Raw genomic sequence first — 20,953 nt, forward strand, 5'->3', positions numbered from 1 at the left:
CATCCTGCGGGCTATTACATGCAAAAGGTACTGATATAGGAAAAATTGCAGCATAAAGTAGTTAGGTGGTTAGATATGTTTCTATGTAATGTAAACCTAATAGTGAATGCAAGAAATGGTGGACATCCAAAATGTAAGTGTATATGTCATATGTCAATATGTCAGCCATAATGACATCACAAGACATATAAATCCCTGATCTCTTATGAGACACATGACTTCTGTGATCTCATCAAAACCTATATATTATAACTAATTTTAGCAACCCATACATGACAGTATAAGACGCAAAACATAAGACATGGGACTTCTGTAATCTCCTCAAACCCTTCATGACATCACAAATCTTACAGACTCATACAAGACGTCACAAGGCACTGACCCATCATGACATCACAAAACAATTGACAACACTTATCTCAATGGCCCCCTATATGTCATCACAGGCACATGACTTAAAGCGGTATTCTCACTTTGGCAAATTAATGTTATTGTTTGCATGATGAAAAATTAGACATTTTTTCAATATACTTTCTGTATCAATTCCTCACAGATCTCTGCTTGCTGTCATTCCATGGAAAGCTTCTATGATTACTTCCAGTGGACAGAAATCTAACCATGGTCACACAGGTGCACGGCTTGTTAGTATCAGAGAGTAATCAGAGCCGTGTGTTATATCGAACCTTGCACCTGTGTGACCATGGTCAGATTTCTGTCCACTGGAAATAAACAATAAAGCTTTCTATAGATTGACAGCAAGCAGAGATCGAGAAAACCATAAGGAATTTATGCAGAAAGTTTATAGGAAAACTGTATAACTTTTCATTATGCAAACAATAACATTTATTTGCTGAAATGGGAATACTTCTTTAAGTGATCTTATCAAACCTTGCATGACCGACATCACAAGACATCACTGACCTCTCTTACCCCTACATGAAATCACAAGACTGTCAGTTCTCACTGACCCCCTACATGACATCACATGACCCCTTGAGCATTCTGAGGACAGTCACTCCATTCAAATGAGATACAGTATAAGGCTATATTCAAACTAACGTGTGCCCGCCGTACTGTTGTGTGGTGGGCACACGTCGGCGTCGGGGAGAGGAGGAGGGGGTGAGCTCCTCTCACCCACACCCCTCTCCACAGAGAAACATGGGATACAGCGCCGTATTCCGGAGAAAGATAGGACATGTCCTATCTTTCTCCTGCCTATGGGACAGTACCGCTCCCGTACGGCACCATGTGCCCATTACCGTCTATGGAGGATGTATATACTTAACCCATACAGCAATGTGAATGTAGCCTAAGACCCATGTTTTTGAATCCTGTGGTTCCTGAGCAGTCGGACCACCACCAGCAGAATCTTATACAGTAAATTACTACAGTACTAAGCATAATGTACATTAGACATGAGCTGCAGACATAACGGGGTCTAGAAATATTTAGGCTGAGGATAAGCCAAGTTCCCACCCTGCCCCAAATCGCTGCTTTGTCTACCGAGCCCTGAAACTGCTGCCTGGCACATTACTGCCTTCATAATGATATGGTGATTCTGCACATCAGCAATTTTTGGGACATGTGTGTTATATGATGTGCCTCCCTATCTGTACAGTATTACTGAACATTACATCAGCCACTCACAGAGCAAAATCAACAATGCATCATTAGTTTCCCAACATGAATTGGGGGGGGGGGGGGGATATATTATCAATCTCGTTTTTTCTGAGAAGCAATTTCCTATTAATCAAAACTAAAATGAGAAAAGCTTCATTCTGTTTCTGACACCGAGTTAGAAAATAGCACAAATCTGCTGGGAGTGTCTGCGCTATGGATTAATGAAACAAATCTCATTCCCTTTTTTTTTCCTTGCTATATTCTATTATTCTATTGTTTGGTGGATAAGCTCGTGAACAGGCAAAATCATTTGCATCTCTGAAGGAGGCAACTTTCACCAGTCTCAATGGGGCGGAATCTGTCAAATTTGTAGGTTGTTACACACATACAACTGTATACAACTCCTCTCGCTCCATGCATTATCACCGTTGATTCTAGCCATCTGCATCTGTAGCACCCTCCACTTTGTGTAAAATGTCAGCAATGTACTGTGCATATACCTTTAATTATTGTTTAATAAAGTAAGGGGCCGGCCTACCAAGGTGAGAGAGTAGCGAAGAATTGTGGGAAGAAGAAGGGAGGAGTTAAGAGTCAGTGTGTGGGCGGGAGTTGTGCGCCAGCGTATGATAGCCCCGCCGCTGCAAATTCGCAGCCCGATACATGAAGAGGCTTCTGCCTCTTGATGTATCGGGCTGCCAGTTGCGCAGCGTTTATCCTACGCCAGGCCCTGCCTGGCGTAGAAAAAAACGCAACCGGCGACTTTTCACGTATTAAACAGTAACGCCCCGCGCCGGCCCACTCCCGCCCGGCCGCACCCCCCGCTCGGCCGGCCGCGCCCCCCCCTTCACGCCCCTTCACGCCCCACTGGCGTGAAGGTGGCGGATTGGGGAAAATCATCGCAAAAGCTAGCAATAAGCTAGCATTTGCGATTATTTCAGGGCCTCTGCGCCACTGGCGGTGCGCAGAGGTCCTGATAAATATGCCCCAAAGAGTCAGTCAGAAGACTGCAGTGAGAGGCAAAGGAGTGAACAGCAGCCGCTGAAACATGTATTACAGGAGACAGGCAGAGGAGATAAGCAACACAGCAAGCAGAGGTTGTACTTGTAATAAGAGGAGTTCAGCGCAGCTGAGGAACAAGCTAGGAACATATTGAGAAGCACGTGGAGAATTATATTTAGGAGGACAGCTCAGCAAGGTGGCTCTACAGTTCAAGTTAAGTCAAAGTGTGCAGGTGTTTATTTGGAGCCGCCATCATCACAAGGCAAGTGACATACACCTCCTCCTTCATCCATCCCCTTGGAGCCAGCCCTAGTTGGGAGGGGTTCATAACATCACACTGACCCACAACATCTATCTCTCAGGGCTGAATTCAGCAACCATTATCCCGACTGGCATCACTAACATTTCCCTACCAGACCGTTCCTTCCCCCCCTTTACAAGGAGGCCAGTGACGTTGCCTGGTTCCCCGTCAGTACCCTCAGCCTATGGGGACAGGGAGACACACATCCTTAGCTCAAGCAAGTTTTATCTTGATAGGAGGAGCCTCCCTGTCCTGTTCTCCTCATGAGTGTTGCTGTCATGCCTTGTTCTCTTCATAGGAGGAGTCTCTCTGTCCTGTTCTCTTCATGGGTGTTGCCTTCATGCCCAGTCCTCTTTATAGGAGGAGCCTCCCTGGCCTGGTCTCTTCATGAGTGTTGCCTTCATGTCCAGTCCTCTTTATAGGAGGAGCCTCCCTGGCCTGTTCTCTTCATGAGTGTTGCCTTCATGTCCAGTCCTCTTTATAGGAGGAGCCTCCCTGGCCTGTTCTCTTCATGGGTGTAGCTTTCATGCCTAGTCCTCTTTATAGGAGGAGCCTCCCTGGCCTGGTCTCTTCATGAGTGTTGCCTTCATGCCCAGTCCTCTTCATAAGAGGAGCTTCCCTGTTCTCTTCATAGGTGGTGTCTTTGTGCCCAGTTGGTTTTATAGGTATAGGGAAACTGTCAGGGAAGGCGCACATGGGTATTCTAAAGATCACGTGGTTTAAGACAGCAAAATCGTTTATTTGATATCTCAGGTTCTTTTCATAGGAGGAGCCTCCCTGCTCTGTTCTCTTCATGGCTGTTGCCTTCATGCAGAGTTCTCTTCATAGGAGAAGCCCCTCTGCCCTGTTCTCTTCATGGGCATTGTCTTCATGCCCAGTCCTCTTAATAGAAGGAGACTCCCTGTCCTGTTCTCTTCATGGGTGGTGCTTCATGCCCAGTTCTCTTCACAGGAGGAGCCTTCCTGCCCTGTTCTTTTCATGGGCGGTGCCTTCATACCCAGTTCTCTTCTTAGAGGGAGCCCCGTTGCTGCCTGAGTTACCGCTCCAATCTGACCACAAGTGATGATATTGGTCTCAAGGGACATCCATTCCCATGTGATCTGTGAGTACAATTGGCTCATTGGTCATGTGTACAAAAAACATCATGACATCATTTACGGGTCGATAGGAATAGAGCACCAGAGCAGAACGAGGGACCCAAGAAGACAAAAAGAAGATGTTCTTGATGTATTTTTCTAGCCTTAAGCTACCACAATCTCCCTCTATACAGAGGCATTATAAAAAAGCACCATAAAACAGGACTAAATTACCATAATGTTACAATTATGAGCTTTATATCAGAAAAACTGAGCTCCGACCTTTATAAAGATATATCAGCAAATTATTCGGGACAGATTGTTGGTCCTAAAAATGATAAGTGGTGGCTCTTCATTTTAATGGTGTAAAATATACCTATAAACAGGACAGAAATACAGTTCTAGAGCAATATCATTTCTCTCTGCAGAGCAAAAAGACAAACACTTCATAACCAGAACCAAATGAAAGGAATCCAGTTTTTGTTGGCGTTTAGTAGTAAATGTTAAATGTTTAATGTAACCCGAACCCGACTCTTAAGTATCCGCACTCCGCTCTCTGCCAAAACTAATGTAAGGCAACCGAGTAAGGTGTAAGAAAAGAAGATTTCATTAGAGGAAAAATGTGTTTATACAGCATTAAACAATATTTCTCCTGCCACAAAAAGCATATTTTACCATAATACAGGCAGTTAACAATTTAGGGAGGAAAAGGCGCAGCAAGAGCTTCTTAAAACAGAGGATATTTACATAGAGAACTTCTACTCCATATTACTACAAGATGTTTCCTAGAGTACAGCCACGAGAAAGACAACCATGTACAAGTATGTTGGGAGAAAATCATAAGCATAAAATGCACAAAAAACTAAAACGTATCTCAAAAAGAAGACGTACACAGATTGAGTTGTTTGTAATGGCATTTTGTTTGGTCCCTAGATTGATGGTTCCATTGAAAATTGTCCAAAAAACAGACAACCTGGATTTTATTTTGGTCAATTAGTGGCCTCTTTGGACCATGTGATATGAGAGGAAGGGGCATCATGAGGATTGATGGTTTAAGAAGATACCGTGTCTCACTGAATTTTTAGACAGCCCCCAGTAGTTTTCTAGGATTCCTTGAAACACCCTTAAAGCCAGGTCAGGAAAGCCATGGGCCTCGGGACCTACTTTGGCCAATTAGTGGTCTGTTTGGACCACGGGTGTTAATTGTGATATACGAGGAAGTGATGTCCCATGGTCCTAGAAGATCACTGATGAAGCCATACCAGTCCCACCACCCTTGCATTTTAGGTTGTGTCTGGCAATATTTTTAGTTTTTTTCATACTTCCATAATTTTTGAGTTTTCCTTCCACGAATAAAAAACCTTTTTTATTGAAAAAAATACAAAACACAACAGGATTTTGGGCAACCAATGAATCCCAGCATTACAGACTATTGTTGAAATAACAATAAGATGGTAGCTCTAACCAATGGGATGTCAGTGAAGCCAGGATTTTAACACTATTTAATTATAGCCCCTCCCACGTGAGTTTTGGTGATTGTGCTCGTAAATTTAGATATTGTAGAACCTACAGTAAGTACTTTTTGATCTTTTGAAGTTGGTCTCCAATGTACTGTACAGTATAATTTGAATCATGCTGCAACATTTGATCCAAAAACACAATAATTAAAAGAAAAGTAGAATTTTTCCAAGGTAATCCTGTCTTCTCGCAGATCCATCGATCATCTTTTTAGGACCATGATGCCGGGTAATTCTTCACTGCGAGACCTGCACATAGCCCAGCCATTAAGATTGCTTTTCTAGTAGTCATGCAAGCGTGTAAAAGTCTAATTGACTTGAATGAGTTTATTGTAAGGATTAGAATAATGTCAAATGTTCACTGAAATATAAAGTGACATGACATGTCTGCACATCGGAGGCACAGGACAATAATGACAAAAAGGGCTTATAGGATATAGAAAATGGAGCATGACCCGCGCTCAGGACAGGTGACGCAGAGAGACCTGCACATCCATCACTCTCAGTATATTGGGAAGTGTGTTAAAGGACCACTACATCAAATACACTACTGGTTTATCTAACGCCCATGTAACTTAAAGGACATCTATCACCAGATCAAGGACTGTAAACCAAACATACAGACATACTAGTGGGTGCCCCCCTCTGGCAGGATCTGCTGTTGTTTTAACTTCTTATGCCCTTGTTTTTAAGAAAAAGGGGTTTTAAAAATTATGCAAATGAACCTAAAGGGATCCAGGCTCCAGGCTTAAAGCCTTTTGTTCTTCAAAACTAGGGCATAGCAAGCTAAAAGAAGAGCATCTCCTGCCAGAAGGGGCACACACCAGTATGTCGGTGTGCTTGGTTTACAATCCTTCATCCTGGTGGTAGATTTCCTTTAAGATGAGATCCAATAACATACTGTGTATATGACACCTTATACTTAAAGATGATATCAGACGTTTGTTACATTTTTTCATGATGTTTAGAGATTTGCAGAACTGAAGTTTCCTTTAGGATTCAGGCATGATCTGGCCTTATTGCTGGATTGGCATACAAACAACCAATCCGGCAAATTGATGCCCACTAGCTATGAGCCATAGCTGTGAATGGCCAGGGGAACATGATTTGGCTCATCTCTAATTTAGTGCTCTATATGCTTATGCTTTCCGTAAGTAAATCCATACAGGATTTTTTTTCCTCTATCTGTAAATAATTCAGTTGTTCGTGTAAATAATCGTGTTAACTTTTCGTTTATCGCGCTAACCAGTAGTAACAAGCAGAATTATGAATAAAGCTCTGGACTACAATAAATAATAAATTGTAAATGTATTATGAAGGTTTAAAGCTCCTGCAATCTAGTAGGAGGAAGTCTGTTTCTAAGCAGTCAGAAACCATGAGAGGTATATTGTGAATTGGGAAAAAGGCACGACCATTGCCATTATTGATCACAGCGATCACTCGATCACCAGGTGCTCCTGGTCTTGACAGCTGCAGGTCTGTTCTATGAATGACTGTTGTTAGGACAGGGAACAGTTTTCACCTGTACCTGGGGCTGTACCCGTTTGTTCAGTTTACACTAAATTGAAGGAAAAAAATATTATTTAAAAAGTCCAAGTCATTAAATATTACTTTTCACTGCCTTCACCAACACCAATTATTGTTCCAACCGTTCCTGTGAAGTTGATATTTTAGGCGTTCTACTGTCCGATGCATGGTTCCATGCTATAGGCCAAGACCATTCGTTTAACTGTAAAGATGCTAATAAGTGTCAACATCCAATATGCTAACTAGAATCTTTTCTGTCAAGTGAGGAGTCCTTGGCTGGAGCAGGGGGACTGACCCTAGAAATTAAAAAAATGATGAATTAAAACTTAGGAATGATGGTGTCACACTCCAGGGAGTGTGGAAAGTCTCTTTGGGAAGAGTCTGTGGACCTTCTCGACCACCGCGGGGGTTGGTATAAGACCTGAGGTGGCAACCAAGGTAACAAATGCAGAAAACCGTCAGAGCCTGGTATGATAGCAGGAACACAGTGGAACACTGGTAACACTGGTTCCGACTGAAGACACCGCTGGGCTGGAAGGTACAGCAGGAGCAAAGGATGGCTGGAAGTCACCGATGGGCTGGAACCCTGGAAGACACAGCAGGAGCACAGGATGGCAGGAGGACACCACTGGGCTGGAACCCTGGAAGGCACAGCAGGAGCACAGGATGGCCAGAGCACAGGAACAGACCACAGGAACGGACACCAGGATACACAGGAACAGACCACAGGATACACAACCTGGAACCCAGGTTACACAACCTGGAACGCAGGGTACACAGGAACATGCTGGAGACACAGGAGGTTTTCACTTCAGGAGGAATGACTTGAAGATCCGACAGGGAAAGCTGGGAGCCGCCGATTATATAGCAGAGACGGAAATGCCAGCGCCAATCAGGAGGACGCTGGCCCTTTAAATCCTAGAGAGCGGGGACGCGCGCGGCCTGGAGAATCGGGAAGCAGGCCCGTGGACAGGTGAGTCTGGGGACGGAGCAGCCTTGCTGCCACGGAGAGGGCACCCGTGACAGATGGGATAGTAGCAGTGGAGGTTTGGAAGAGAACCTCCAGAGGAAAGGCGCTACTTTCAATGTTCATCAGGTTAGTAATATTTCTTTAATTTTATTACAACCTGAAGAAAGTGTCAGTACAAAGCTGAAACAAATATTTTTCCAAATTGAACAACATTGAAAGTATCTTCCCATTCTGCACTACTACTTTATCAGTAGCACTGGCACTGGTAATGCGATGCTATCTCCAAACCTTTGGCAGCACTTCTCTGACCCATAATAACCCATTGTTTTGTTGAACCTTGTGCTTTTTTCTATACCCATCCTCACTGCTCCATAGGTACAGCCAATCCTTTCCCAAGTCTACTACCGAATCAGTGGGGGGAGAACTATTTAAGGACCCAACGTGCTGGAGATAATGGAGTAGATAAAAAGTCCTCTTTAATTCATCTTACTACAAGTATTATATTGGAAACATCTATACATTTGTATTATGTAACAAGTTAGGTTAGGTTCCAGAATTATTAAATTACAGATTATGGCAGAGGCAGGCAGGAGGAATCTACCATCAGATCTGTTTCTGATATTAGACTCCTCATGGTAGGTTTCCTTTAAAGCACCGTTTCAGGACAGGAACACCCTGCACAGGTTCATTATGTGGCCAACTACATGCCCGTAGTGTAAGGGAGGAAATAGTTGCCTTATGTATACTGGGGGGATTTATCAAGCTGTTTTGGAGCCTTATACTCCACCAGATTATAAGACTGTTTGGTCCTACTGTGCACTGGTCCAATGTGTGACACTTGATAAATCTCCCCCACTGAGCAGATTTTATCTACTGTATAAATAAACAGCGTAAAGGTGACCCTACACATTCGACATGTAACATATTCACACATAGAGGTATTTCACATTACTGCCGTCTTACCATTGTGTTCCTAAGGTTGGGCCGGGAGAGAGCGAAATGTTTTAATAACATGATCCCGCTCGCAGGAAAAGAAACAAAACCTGAAATAACTAAATCTCTGCAGAAACTGCTGACAGGATTTATGTGACTTTACGAAACATTCTCTTCATTGTTTTGCTATATAAACTGGAAACAATGGGATAAAAATGTACGGAAAGAAGGGAAGTTCAATGTATCAACTACACAAATACTCTGCATTCTTCAACATTTTGGGGAAGGTCTATTTTAGGTCTACATAGTTTTCTTTCCTTTTTGGCACATTGTTACGACAAAAAAAATAAATAAATATTGACACCCTAATGACTGTACCTGTCCTCTTTATATTCCAAGGGCTCGACAGAGTTTAGTCACTTACTTACAATGCACTGCATATTCACATGCTATATAACTGGTTCACTTTGTATAAGAAGGTGTAGAAGCGTAGGCCACCCTAAGGGGAATCCTTTCGTTCACTCTTCAGATACCACGACCAAAGGAACTGGGGCATCTAAATACAGTCCTGTGTTTCTATACTGCTATACAATCACAAGGTGTGGTCTATACTGAAGGACACCCAAGAGCTGAGGATGGCTGATGAAGCCCCCAAGGTCTGATCTCACCATTTGTCTATTACACTGCCTTTCAATCCTCATAGGTGGAGATGAATAACATAATAATAAAAAAAAATACAATAAAATTCTGGTGTCTCCAGAATTGTACTGACCTGTAGAATACTGTAAATAAAAAGCAATTTTTTTCCAGGTTTCCCCCAACTTAAGGTTAATAAAATTTCAGCAATAAATTAAAATTTTTGCCATTGAAAAATTCTACTTAACCCGCACAAAAAGCAAGCCCTTATGATGACTGAACATTTTAAAAGTTGTATCTTTTGAAAGGTGGCCTCTAAGAGGTTTCTGGCTCATAGAAATTGTGGCAATGATGTTTGTACAATACTATTGTATTACATATAAATTTAAGCCTAATCCAGACTTTGTTCATTTAGCTTTATTAGTACCTTCCATTCACACACCACCTTGTCGTCTCAACCTTTTTTATTGGTGTCCCACAAGGCAGCTCTGGACATTCACTGAACATAGAACGACGATCCAAACCAAGATCCGATCCGACCCATTTAAATGCCCCTGCCGATTTTGTCAGGGGCATTTTAATGCCTAACACTTGTGGTTAGTGTTAGTGATCGGTGTTTGCTAAATTATGCAGAAAACACCCAGTGTGTATGAAGAGGGCTCAGTCCTGCCCTACTATGACGTACTGGTACATCCTGGCAAAGGGTGAAAACAAAGAAATTAAGTACTCAGCCTATCCCTGACTAACTGGTTCTTGTTATGGACAGTGATTGGCTACGTAGTCATTTCCAATGTTTTAAGAAGAGACCAGCAAAGAGATTGGCAGAATAAGTGTATTATAGGCATCTATGTTTCTTGGGTTTGGCCTTGGTGTAAAGGACTGGGATGTACTGGATTAGTAACAGGAGTAGAATTTTTTAGAATTTCGTCATATTCTGACTCATAAGAGAACTATCTCTAGCTAGACTTGTATTATAGTGCCCCAAAATGATCCACAACCCCCCCCCCCCAAATGAACACATCACAGACATGTAGAAACGAACATATCACTTACCGTGTGATCAGACAGCAGTCATGTACTACGCTTTCCTCCACAAAGATCCCGTGCTCCTCATTACTTGCTACCCGCTGCCCATCATGTAGCCAATAAATGTCACCGGTGCCCGGCATGTAGGTGGCAGTACAATGAAAAGGGAGGCGATCGCCATGGAAAACAACCTGCTTCTGCGATGGAATGATTTGGAACATCGGTATTTCCAGAGGCTTATCTATATTTTTTTGGAGGGAAAATAATAACTGTAAAACATTTTTTATATCATTTTATCGGTTGTCGAAATCTAAAGCTGACCCCCGCTTATGAGATACGTTTTCTTAAAATATAACTTTCTCTTTCTTTAAGCACCTGTATCCTCATTTAACGTCACACAGATGTCTATGGAGATGGGAGGCGGAGAAGGAAGTTAGGTCACGACATCACTTCCTGTCTAGTGTGTTTAAAAACCATGAGTTTGTTGCATGTGGTACAGACCTGATGAAGCGTCCAGTCTAGTGACGCGAAACCCGTTGTCTTGTATGATTTTATACATTTTTTATTTTAATAAAGTGGCATTTTATACAAATTTTCTTTGTATGCCGCATATAACTATTAATTTAATTGGCTTGCACCAGATTTGACGTCCAACTTTTCCAAAACCCGAAAGGAGCAAGGATCCTATAATGCTATAAATAAATACAACAAGTAGTTTAGTTTGATTTTAAATTTCACAAAATGTAATGGGTTTTCTAAAGTAGGTGGAGTTATCCTTCTCTGTTACCATAGTAATGATGTGTAACTGCCATCACCTCACTGAGATGACGTCTCACCACAACACTGGTCATACTGGATGCACTGCAACCAACCGACTACAGCCAAACATAGTGGTGATCACATGACCTGCCCAGGCAGGTGCAGGACATGTGATGTGGACATGTGACCAGCGCCCATCTTCTGCCCTGTGTCTGCTCCACGCAGAGGAAATCAACGGACTGATTAAAGGGCCAGTAGTTAGTTTTAATTCTTCATTACAGTCTATGTCAAAAGCATTTTTCTGCTGAGGGGAGCAAAACAACTAAATATATTTTAGCTTATATTTTAAGAACCAATTTGTATATGAATTATGCTTATTCCTGGAATACCCCTTTAAGTGTAGAATAACCAAGATACCACAGTTTTTGTGTCTCTCTTCCAGAACCCCTCTCCCTTCTCCATAGACTATTGGCCACATTTATCACTTTTGTGCGCCTAAGTGTAGTAGTTGCGCCTAAATTCTGGCGCACTGTTTTGCCAGAATTATCACAAGCTACAACCATCTGTGATAAGTATATTTTCTGCCTCTTATTAATCACTTTGCTTTAGGCGCAATGTTAGATTCGGGCACTTACATGTGATCCTGCTACAAGCTCCTCTCTGCTTCTCCCACAGCCCAGAATGAAGATAACACTCACAGCAGCATCCAGGTGTGTGACACCCTGCACCCAGTGACCTCCTCAGCAGGGGCTTCTCCTAGAGGGGATCCCCCAGTGCTGGTCTCCTGCTGCACCCCTGTAATTCTGCACAGTATCCCCCTCAGATACACTGGTGATTCTGTGCAGAATTACATGGGGGACACTTGTATGTCGTATCTGCAAGCTTCTGCAAACTTGTGCAAAGTTCTCTTGCTCTTGCTGTGAGCTCAGCGTTTTGCAGAATATTTTGTAAATAGAAGGTGATGAACTGTAAATAGAGTCTGCAGCTCCTGTCTGCAATGTATCTAATGTATCTATTATATGTTCTAGTGTCTGGTTGAGCTTTGCTGCTAGAAATGAGCTCTTCTGCAAAGGAGCTCAGTGCTTTCTTCTCAGATAACGCCACCTTCGGACTGGAGTGTTTTTGCGCCTGTTTTTGCACCTAAATGAAAACGTTGCAAGTGATGAATATCATTAGGTGCAGCAAAACATCTGGATTGGTAAGATAGATGAGGGAAAGCTGCTTATTTTTGCTGCGCGGCTAGTTTGGCATTTAATCGCAAAAATGGCGCAAAAACGGTGCGCCTGAATGAAAAGGCGCAAAAACAACAGAAAAAACAAGCAATAAATGTGGCCCTATGTTTATATAGCAAGATTGCATAGTTTTGAAAAACTTTTCATTGCACAACACTCATATCTAGACACGCTTACCCATGATAAATATGTATGATGCGATTCTGGTTATAGCATAAATCTGTACACAGCTCTCAATATGACTAGATTGACATTTATAGATGTATTGCTTTCACTCAGGCGTGGTTTGGGCCCTGGGCAAAATTTAAAGTGGGGCCCCAAAATAAAACTATTTTATGAGCAGTCGCAGTCAGTGAGAGACTCCTCTATTCCTGCATAATAATAACACTTGGTAGTTACACACAGTAGTATGGTAAGACAATGGGGCTCATTAACTAAGGGTCGCACTGCTCACTTTTGTTGGGCTGTTTGCCATTTACGGGATTTGCGCGGCTTGGACAGGTATTTAACAGGTGTCTGAGTTGGGATTGTGTCACACACGATCGGATTTTGGTGCAGCTGTGCTGGTTTTCATGTGACACAAGTCGTGGGGTGGAACTCAGGATATGGACCACAGGATACACGATCTGGAACGCAGGGTACACGGAAATACGCTGGAGACACACAGGAGGCTTTCACTTCAGGGGGAATGACTTGAATATCCAGCAGGAAATACTGGGAGCCACTGGATTATACAGCAGAGCCAGAAATGGCAGTGCCAATCAGGAGGACACCGGCCCTTTAAATCCTGAAGAGCCTGCGCGCGCGCCCAAGAGATCGAGGCCTAACAAATCGGGAAGCGGGCTCATGGACATGTGAGTGCCACAATCCATAACATGGATTTGCGGATGCACCCGTGACACTAGTCTTTATACTGTGATCAAAGGATCACAGTCATTTTAAGTTTAGCCATGCATGATTAATGAGATTATTCATGACAAAATGACCACTAGGTGGCACTAATATTGAAAGTGTACACATAGCAGCATGATAGAAACTGAGGTAGTATTCACACCACCAAATAATTGGTTCACATCCTGATTGTAACTAATAATAATGCGCTATTAAAGGGATTTATTTCTAGATGTAATAAGAAATTTCCTTTTGTATGTATATATATATGCTTTATTAATGCTATAAAATATACATTTCGGGTACAACAAGTGTCTATGGAACATGTGGGAAAGAGGTTTTCGGTCTCACAGATTGTTTCACCTTGTGAACTTTCTGAGAATGCTCCATCGTGATATTTGACTAAACTTACATAAATTTTATGAAACCGTTTTCCAGAGAAGACCATTAAATCCCGAAGGATGATGTCATAAACAGATTATGAGAAGTGGACATAGAACTTTCCATAACATCTGCTTTTAATTCTCTTGTTTTATATGTGATTTGTGACATTAATCCCAAACCATTTTTGGGTGATAATCTCCCGGACTCCCAGGGATAAGAGAATGGCGTACAGAGACCAAAATTCCTGACCCCTGGATAGCAGGGAGAACTTTTCATCAACAGAAACATGTTACAGCTTATTGTTTTTCACGTTAAGTCCCTTTGTATTATTTATTCAGATATGTGATTTTTTATTTTTTTTATTTTTTGGGGGGGGGGGGTTAGACAATGGGGGTCATTTACTAAGGGCCCGATTCGCGGTTTCCCGACGTGTTACCCGAATATTTCCGATATGCGCCGATTGTACCTGAATTGCCCCGGGATTGTGGCGCACGCGATCGGATTGTGGCGCATCAGCGCCGGCATGCGCGCAACGGAAATGGGGGGGGGGGCGTGGCCGAACGAAAACCCGTCGTATTCGGAAAAACCGCCACATTTAAAAAACGAAAAAGTGTCGCTTGGGGACCGCTTACCTTCACCTGGTCCGAGGTGGTGCATTCCGGCGCGATGAGATGACTTTCAGCGCAGCAGCGCCACCTGGTGGACGGCAGAAGAACTACCTTCTTAAATCCCGGCCGGACCCGAATCCAGAGCAGAGAACGCGCCGCTGGATCGCGAATGGGCGAGGTAAGTAAATCTGCCCCAATATCTTAAATTATCAAAATGTGGATGTGTTACTAGAACTTCACAATAAACAGCGATGTCTGGAAAGTGACCTTGATCTTTGTCTAATTTCATCATTTTTTTGTTACTTTTGCTTTTTACTGAAAGTCACTGAATAAGGGAAATATGTGACTAAATCAAAACAAATTGTACTAAAAGACTAAAACTTTATTAGTACATGTAGATACAACATACACATAGGAAAGAAAAAAAACTTACCTATTGAAGTGAAAGGGGTAAGCTGTTTATACTTACAGTGGAATGCCTAGTAATATGTGCTCCAGTCCCTTCATTATTAGTCCCTTTATTATCAAGTTCAGTGTAGGATCCAGAGGTGGAACCAAGTGATGGCATATGCTAGCAAAATGCCACACTTTTCTAAGATGTGCATACACTTTAAAGGGGTTTGCCGGTTAAAAAAAAGTTCTCAAATTTTAATCCCCTAGTGATGTTTAAACAGTTAAGATAATTATGCAAATTTTACTACGTTTTATTGCTTTTAGCTTCTGTAACTCAGTGATGGTCTCTCTTAGCAGACCCTTCATGATCCCTCTATGCTATGAGAGTGTGCTGACAGTGTGGTTAGATTATCAGGGTACAGGTTTAGCTACACTTTTATTTAGCTTCTGAACATTCTACTAATATCTGACACATGAAAAGAGAGATGAGACAGATCAGAGATGATGAGATCCATGAGATGAAAATAACACACAATGACATTCTCAGCTCTGCTAACTCACTTTATCAATAAAACACACAGTCGGCTCATCTATATAGACCTTATCTTACCTTAGTTTGTAGAGTAAGTCTGGCAGGAAGTGCCTGTGTCTGAGCTGGTCTTGTAATGCAGGGGGGAGGGACAGGAAGCAGAGAGCACAGCAGTGGGCAGATAAGAGTAGCAATTCATGAGAAGAATCCGACCGTAGTCAGAAGATTTACAGTCGTATCCAGGGACAACTAAAATTGTAAACACCAGGACTGATGGAGACAGGTTGAAATTGTATTTGTGAAATGCTGTAATTTTATTAATAACAGTAAATTAAAGAATGTGTCATTTTATACTTGTCTTTGTTGAAATATCACTTTAAGTTTCTGGACCATAAGTCTTTAAGTACAGCTTCTAACATGTTTGGCACTAGAGAGCTTTGTTTTGCAGAACCATCATGGTCATCATTTAATGTATTTAATTTTCAGCTCTTCCTTTTCAAGAATTGTTCCATAATAGGGCCATTGCCATAGAGGTAAGCCCACTTCCATTGCACAGCATTGAATCCCTGAGATACCATATGACCTATTAAGGCCCCAGCCACATATACCATTAGCAGCAGACACTTTGCTAACTTTGCCTCAGTCTTGGAGTCAGGCACCAGGGGTAGTGGACCCAATGAACCACCGTGGACGATGATGTAAGCCGACACCAGGGAGCGGAGTCTAATTGGCACCCGATTTCACCAGAGCCCGCCGCAAAGCGATTTGGACTTGCTACAGCGTGGTACCACCAGGTAGCTCCACCGGCGTGACTTTGTCTGCGGTGGAGGCCAAGGTGAGATGCAGAATCGTGAGGCAGAGAAGGAGTCAGGGACAGGCAGGAGGTGAGGACAGGCAGTACGGGATCAGAGTCAGGGACATAGCGGAAGGTCCAAACAGGCGGCACAGGAGCAAAAACAGGAACGGGATCGAGGTCACAACAGCAAGTCACCAAAAACGCACAGAACATGGGAAGAAGCTTTTGCTAAGGCACGATCCGGGAGGGAATACAGGAAGGGGCTGGCAATTTATCAGGGCAGGCAGCCAGCCAGCGCCAATTATCGGCACGCTGGCCCTTTAAATCTTAAAGGGCCAGCCGGCGCATGCGCGCATAAAGAGATGGGGATGCCCTTGCTGGCACGCGGGGACAGCAGAGACCGCTGCTGGAGCCGGACACCGGACAAGGTGAGTGAGGCTGCAGACTGGCTCCTGGGGCAGAGGGAGGCACACGCTTGTGTCTGCGACCCGGGATATGGGTCACTGGAACACCCGTGACACCTGTCTAGCCTTTCACTATATAACTTTAGGGTATATTTATGAATCTCTTCATGACTTTTGTCATAATTTTGGTCAAAAACTTGCATAAAATTCTTTATTCCAAATTTATCAAGGGTTTTATACTAATTAGACAAATTATATGGGGCTATTTCTGGCGGTGGAGGTGACAGGTGGAGCCACACTGGAGCGGAGCTAAGGATGAAACACTTTTATCTCCAACACTCTCATTCACACAGCCGAGTACACTGCTCTTCAATTTCCCATAATATTGAGAATATGAATGGCACCCCCAATCTCATGATCGGTGGGGGTCCCAGTAGTTGAATGCCCACTGATCAGATTAACAATAATAAATGATACAGCCCCTTGAATCAACCCAGATACCCCCTTTAAAAAATGTTCTGAATGGCAAAATTTGCTGGATTGAGCTTTATTAACATAAAAAAATCTTGTGAACATGTGGTCTCCATTATTTCAAATACAAGTAAAATTATCCTAATTCCACATATATAGACTTTATTCTCTGTGATCCCCAGATATGGGATGAAGAATTTAGGCAATGACTGACCCTGAAGAGCCATTAGAGCTTATAAACTAGGAAAATAAACCCGAGTTTCCTCTCTCTGTAGTGCACGGTTCATCCCTCCGAGGAGACCACACACATGCGCTAGTCATAGGACTCACATAACTGGAAGCATTGGCTGGATCGTGCATCCAGCAGTAACATCCCCTAGATTTATGACACAGGAAGCTGCTCCTGTTCAGGTCACATTTCAAGCATTAAATAATTCTACTTTAAAATACAGGAAGCCATTAGTGACAATTATAATCCATAACCTTGTGCTGCTTTTCCCTCCTGGCGCATTATTGTCTTCATGATCAGACAGTATAAACTCAATGGGGGAGACTTATTAGAAATGTCTGAGAGCAGAAGTGTTCTAGATGCCCTGGCAACCAATCAGAGCTCAGCTTTCATTTTCCCACAGCTGTTTATAAGTTTAAAACTGATCTCTGATTGGTTTCCATGTGAGAAACACATACCTTATGGGAAAAAGCATAAAAGGAACAAGAAAAAGCCTATGTGGCTAACTAGTCTTGTAAGGAAAGCAATAAGCGAGAAAGATAAAGCGTTTAAGGTGCTAAAACGTGAAGGTAGCGATGAGGCATTACAGGATTATAGAGAGAAAAATAAATCCTGTAAAAAGCAGATAAAGGCCGCAAAAATAGAGACTGAAAGAAATATTGCCAGGGAGAGCAAAAATAATCCCAAATTATTTTTCAAGTATATAAATGATAAGAAACTAAAAACAGAGAGTGTGGGTCCCCTTAGAAATAACATGGGGGTCATGGTGGAAGGAGATGAGGAAAGGGCCAATCTACTGAATGTCGCCTTCTCAACTGTCTTTACCCAGGAAAATCCCCTGGTGGAAGTCACAATGAGGAATAATGTAAATTCTTTTTATAATGTCAACAGTTTAACCCAGGAAGAGGTACGGCGCCGCCTCGCAACCACTAAGATAGATAAATCACCTGGGCCAGATGGCATACACCCCCGGGTTCTGCATGAATTATGTACGGTGATAGACAAACCGTTATTTTTAATATTTGAAGATTCACTGAGGACTGGTTATGTTCCACAGGAATGGCGCATAGCAAATGTGGTACCAATATACAAAAAAGGATCAAATAGCGATCCTGGAAACTACAGACCCGTAAGTCTAACTGCTGTGGTGGGGAAAATATTTGAGGGGTTTATTAGAGATGCTATCCTGGAGTATCTCACTGTGCACAACCTTATAACCCAGCGTCAGCATGGGTTTATGAGAGATCGGTCCTGTCAGACTAATCTGATTGGTTTCTACGAGGAGGTAAGTTCAAGACTGGATCTGGGGGACGCTGTGGATGTTGTATATCTGGACTTTTCAAAGGCATTTGACACCGTGCCACATAAAAGGTTGGTATATAAAATGAGACTGCTGGGAATAGGAGAAAATCTGTGTATCTGGGTAAGTAATTGGCTTAGTGATAGAAAACAGAGGGTGGTCATTAATGGCACATTCTCCGATTGGGTTGATGTTACCAGTGGAGTGCCACAGGGGTCAGTATTGGGGCCACTTCTTTTTAATATTTTTATTAATGACCTTGTAGTGGGTTTACACAGTCAAGTTTCAATATTTGCAGATGATACTAAGCTGTGTAAAGTAATAAATACTGAGGTGGATAGTTTAGCATTACAGAGGGATTTGTGGAAGCTTGAGGGATGGGCAGAGAAATGGTTGATGAGGTTTAATGTAGATAAATGTAAAGTTATGCACTTGGGCCATGGAAACAAAAAGTATAATTATGTTCTAAACGGTCAATTACTTAGTAAAACTGTGGCTGAAAAGGACTTGGGGGTATTGGTGGATGGTAAACTTAATTTTAGTGACCAGAGCCAGGCGGCTGCTGCTAAAGCAAATAAAATAATGGGATGTATCAAGAGAGGAATAGATTCTCATGATAAAGACATAGTTCTGCCCTTATACAAATCCCTGGTCAGACCACACATGGAATATTGTGTACAGTTTTGGGCACCAGTATATAAAAAGGATATAGTAGAGCTGGAACGGGTGCAGAGGAGAGCAACCAGGATTATTATGGGAATGGGGGGACTAGAATACAATGACAGATTACAAAATTTGGGATTATTCAGTTTAGAAAAAAGACGACTGAGGGGAGACCTCATTACAATGTACAAATACCTGAACGGACAGTACAAGGATCTCTCCAAAGATCTTTTTATACCTCGGCCTGTGACCAGGACAAGGGGGCATCCTCTACGCCTAGAGTAGAGGCGATTCTACCATCACCATAGACAAAGGTTCTTTACTGTAAGAGCAGTGAGACTGTGGAACTCTCTGCCGCATGAGGTTGTTATGGCCGACTCTATGTACATGTTCAAGAGAGGCCTGGATGCCTTTCTGGAGAGAAAAAATATCACGGGTTATGGGGATAAAACATTTATTTAATTCTTGAAGGTTGGACTTGATGGACTTGCGTCTCCTTCCAGCCTTATATACTATGATACTATGACTATGATACTATGAAACTAGAACAGTTTGACCTCAGACACTTCTGATAAATTTCCCCCAATGTGAGGTAACATTAAAGTACAGCGCACTGCTTCACAAATTTACTTAATCTTCTTCCATTTTGTCATTACTGTATCCACTGATGATACAATGGGCCTCATTTATTAAAGCCCCCGCGCCAGTTTTCTGTCTGACTTTGCATGCTCTTTTGGGTACAAACAGCTGGCATGTGTATTTATAAAGTGTCTGTGACTATACCCGACGCCACACAAATTTCTGCACATAAAGGGGCGTACGGGTGCACATTTACCATGCAGAGTCAGACAGAAGTGTGTCGGACGCCCCATGTTAAAGGTGAACCAAAATAAAGTTGATGCATTCTACTAGAGCAGCGCAGGGGGTGCCAGATTCATGAAGAACGTGCGCCACAATTCAGGAATCTGGCGCCCCTTGCCCTATACACAGGAAAACTGCAGTTTACACTAGTTTTGATAAATGTGTGCCAATTACTTTGAATTCAACTTTTCTCATTGAAAGAAAAGTTTCAATGAACACTCTAAGTCCAATCCATGGAAATTGCAACTTTTTTGGCTTTTTGTGCCCCATGGGATGAGATGCCATAAAACATGGCAGACCAAAGTGAGGCCGCCTTTTTCCTGGCAGATTTACTATACAATTGGCGCAGGTTTGAGCTGAAATTTTATCTTGCATATTTTTGCAATCTCTGCATAGTTAAGAGGTGCATCCCAATAATCCTCTGGTTAGGCAGAGATGATAATTAAGGCCATTGCACAAATCAGAGTCTATATATATATAGAATATATATCGGACCCAGAGTTTTTTGTGCCTCCGCCCATGTCATGCGTATGAATAGTCACATGTAAAACCACATATCTCTGTAGTGACGGGTGTAAATTAAATAAACAGACAATTTTTGAGCTGAATGGGGTTTTTGGAGTTGCTGGACTCCAAATATTATGCCCAACTGCCTTTAGACTCTTAAGACAGAACAATAGACACACTGGGGCACATTTACATTTACCTCCTGTCGCGATCCCGCGGTGCATTGTCCGACAAGGATTCGGGTCCGGTACGATTCACTAACATCGTGCGTCCGAGTTCCTGCATGTGTCGCTGCTACGCCGAGGTCCGCCGGAGTTCACC

The 20,953-nt window shown here is 42.6% G+C and overlaps 1 protein-coding gene across 2 annotated transcripts in view; it reads right to left on the reverse strand.

The window, feature by feature from the left end:
• Positions 1-20,953, reverse strand: part of ADGRA1 (adhesion G protein-coupled receptor A1) — a 453,444-nt gene that overhangs the window by 308,085 nt on the left and 124,406 nt on the right. The window contains exons 1-2 of one of the 2 annotated variants that reach the window (XM_072131165.1): positions 11,107-11,281; positions 10,633-10,846 (exon numbers count right to left, since the gene is read on the reverse strand). In XM_072131165.1, the coding sequence (XP_071987266.1) occupies positions 10,633-10,846; positions 11,107-11,164 (272 nt within the window). In that variant the 5' untranslated portion in view covers positions 11,165-11,281. Of the gene's footprint in view, positions 1-10,632; positions 10,847-11,106; positions 11,282-20,953 lie in introns of those variants that run through there. The other variant, XM_072131164.1, reaches the window with a different exon arrangement.

Source organism: Engystomops pustulosus, chromosome 11, assembly GCF_040894005.1.
Source record: "Engystomops pustulosus chromosome 11, aEngPut4.maternal, whole genome shotgun sequence".
NCBI classification, from domain to species: domain Eukaryota; kingdom Metazoa; phylum Chordata; class Amphibia; order Anura; family Leptodactylidae; genus Engystomops; species Engystomops pustulosus.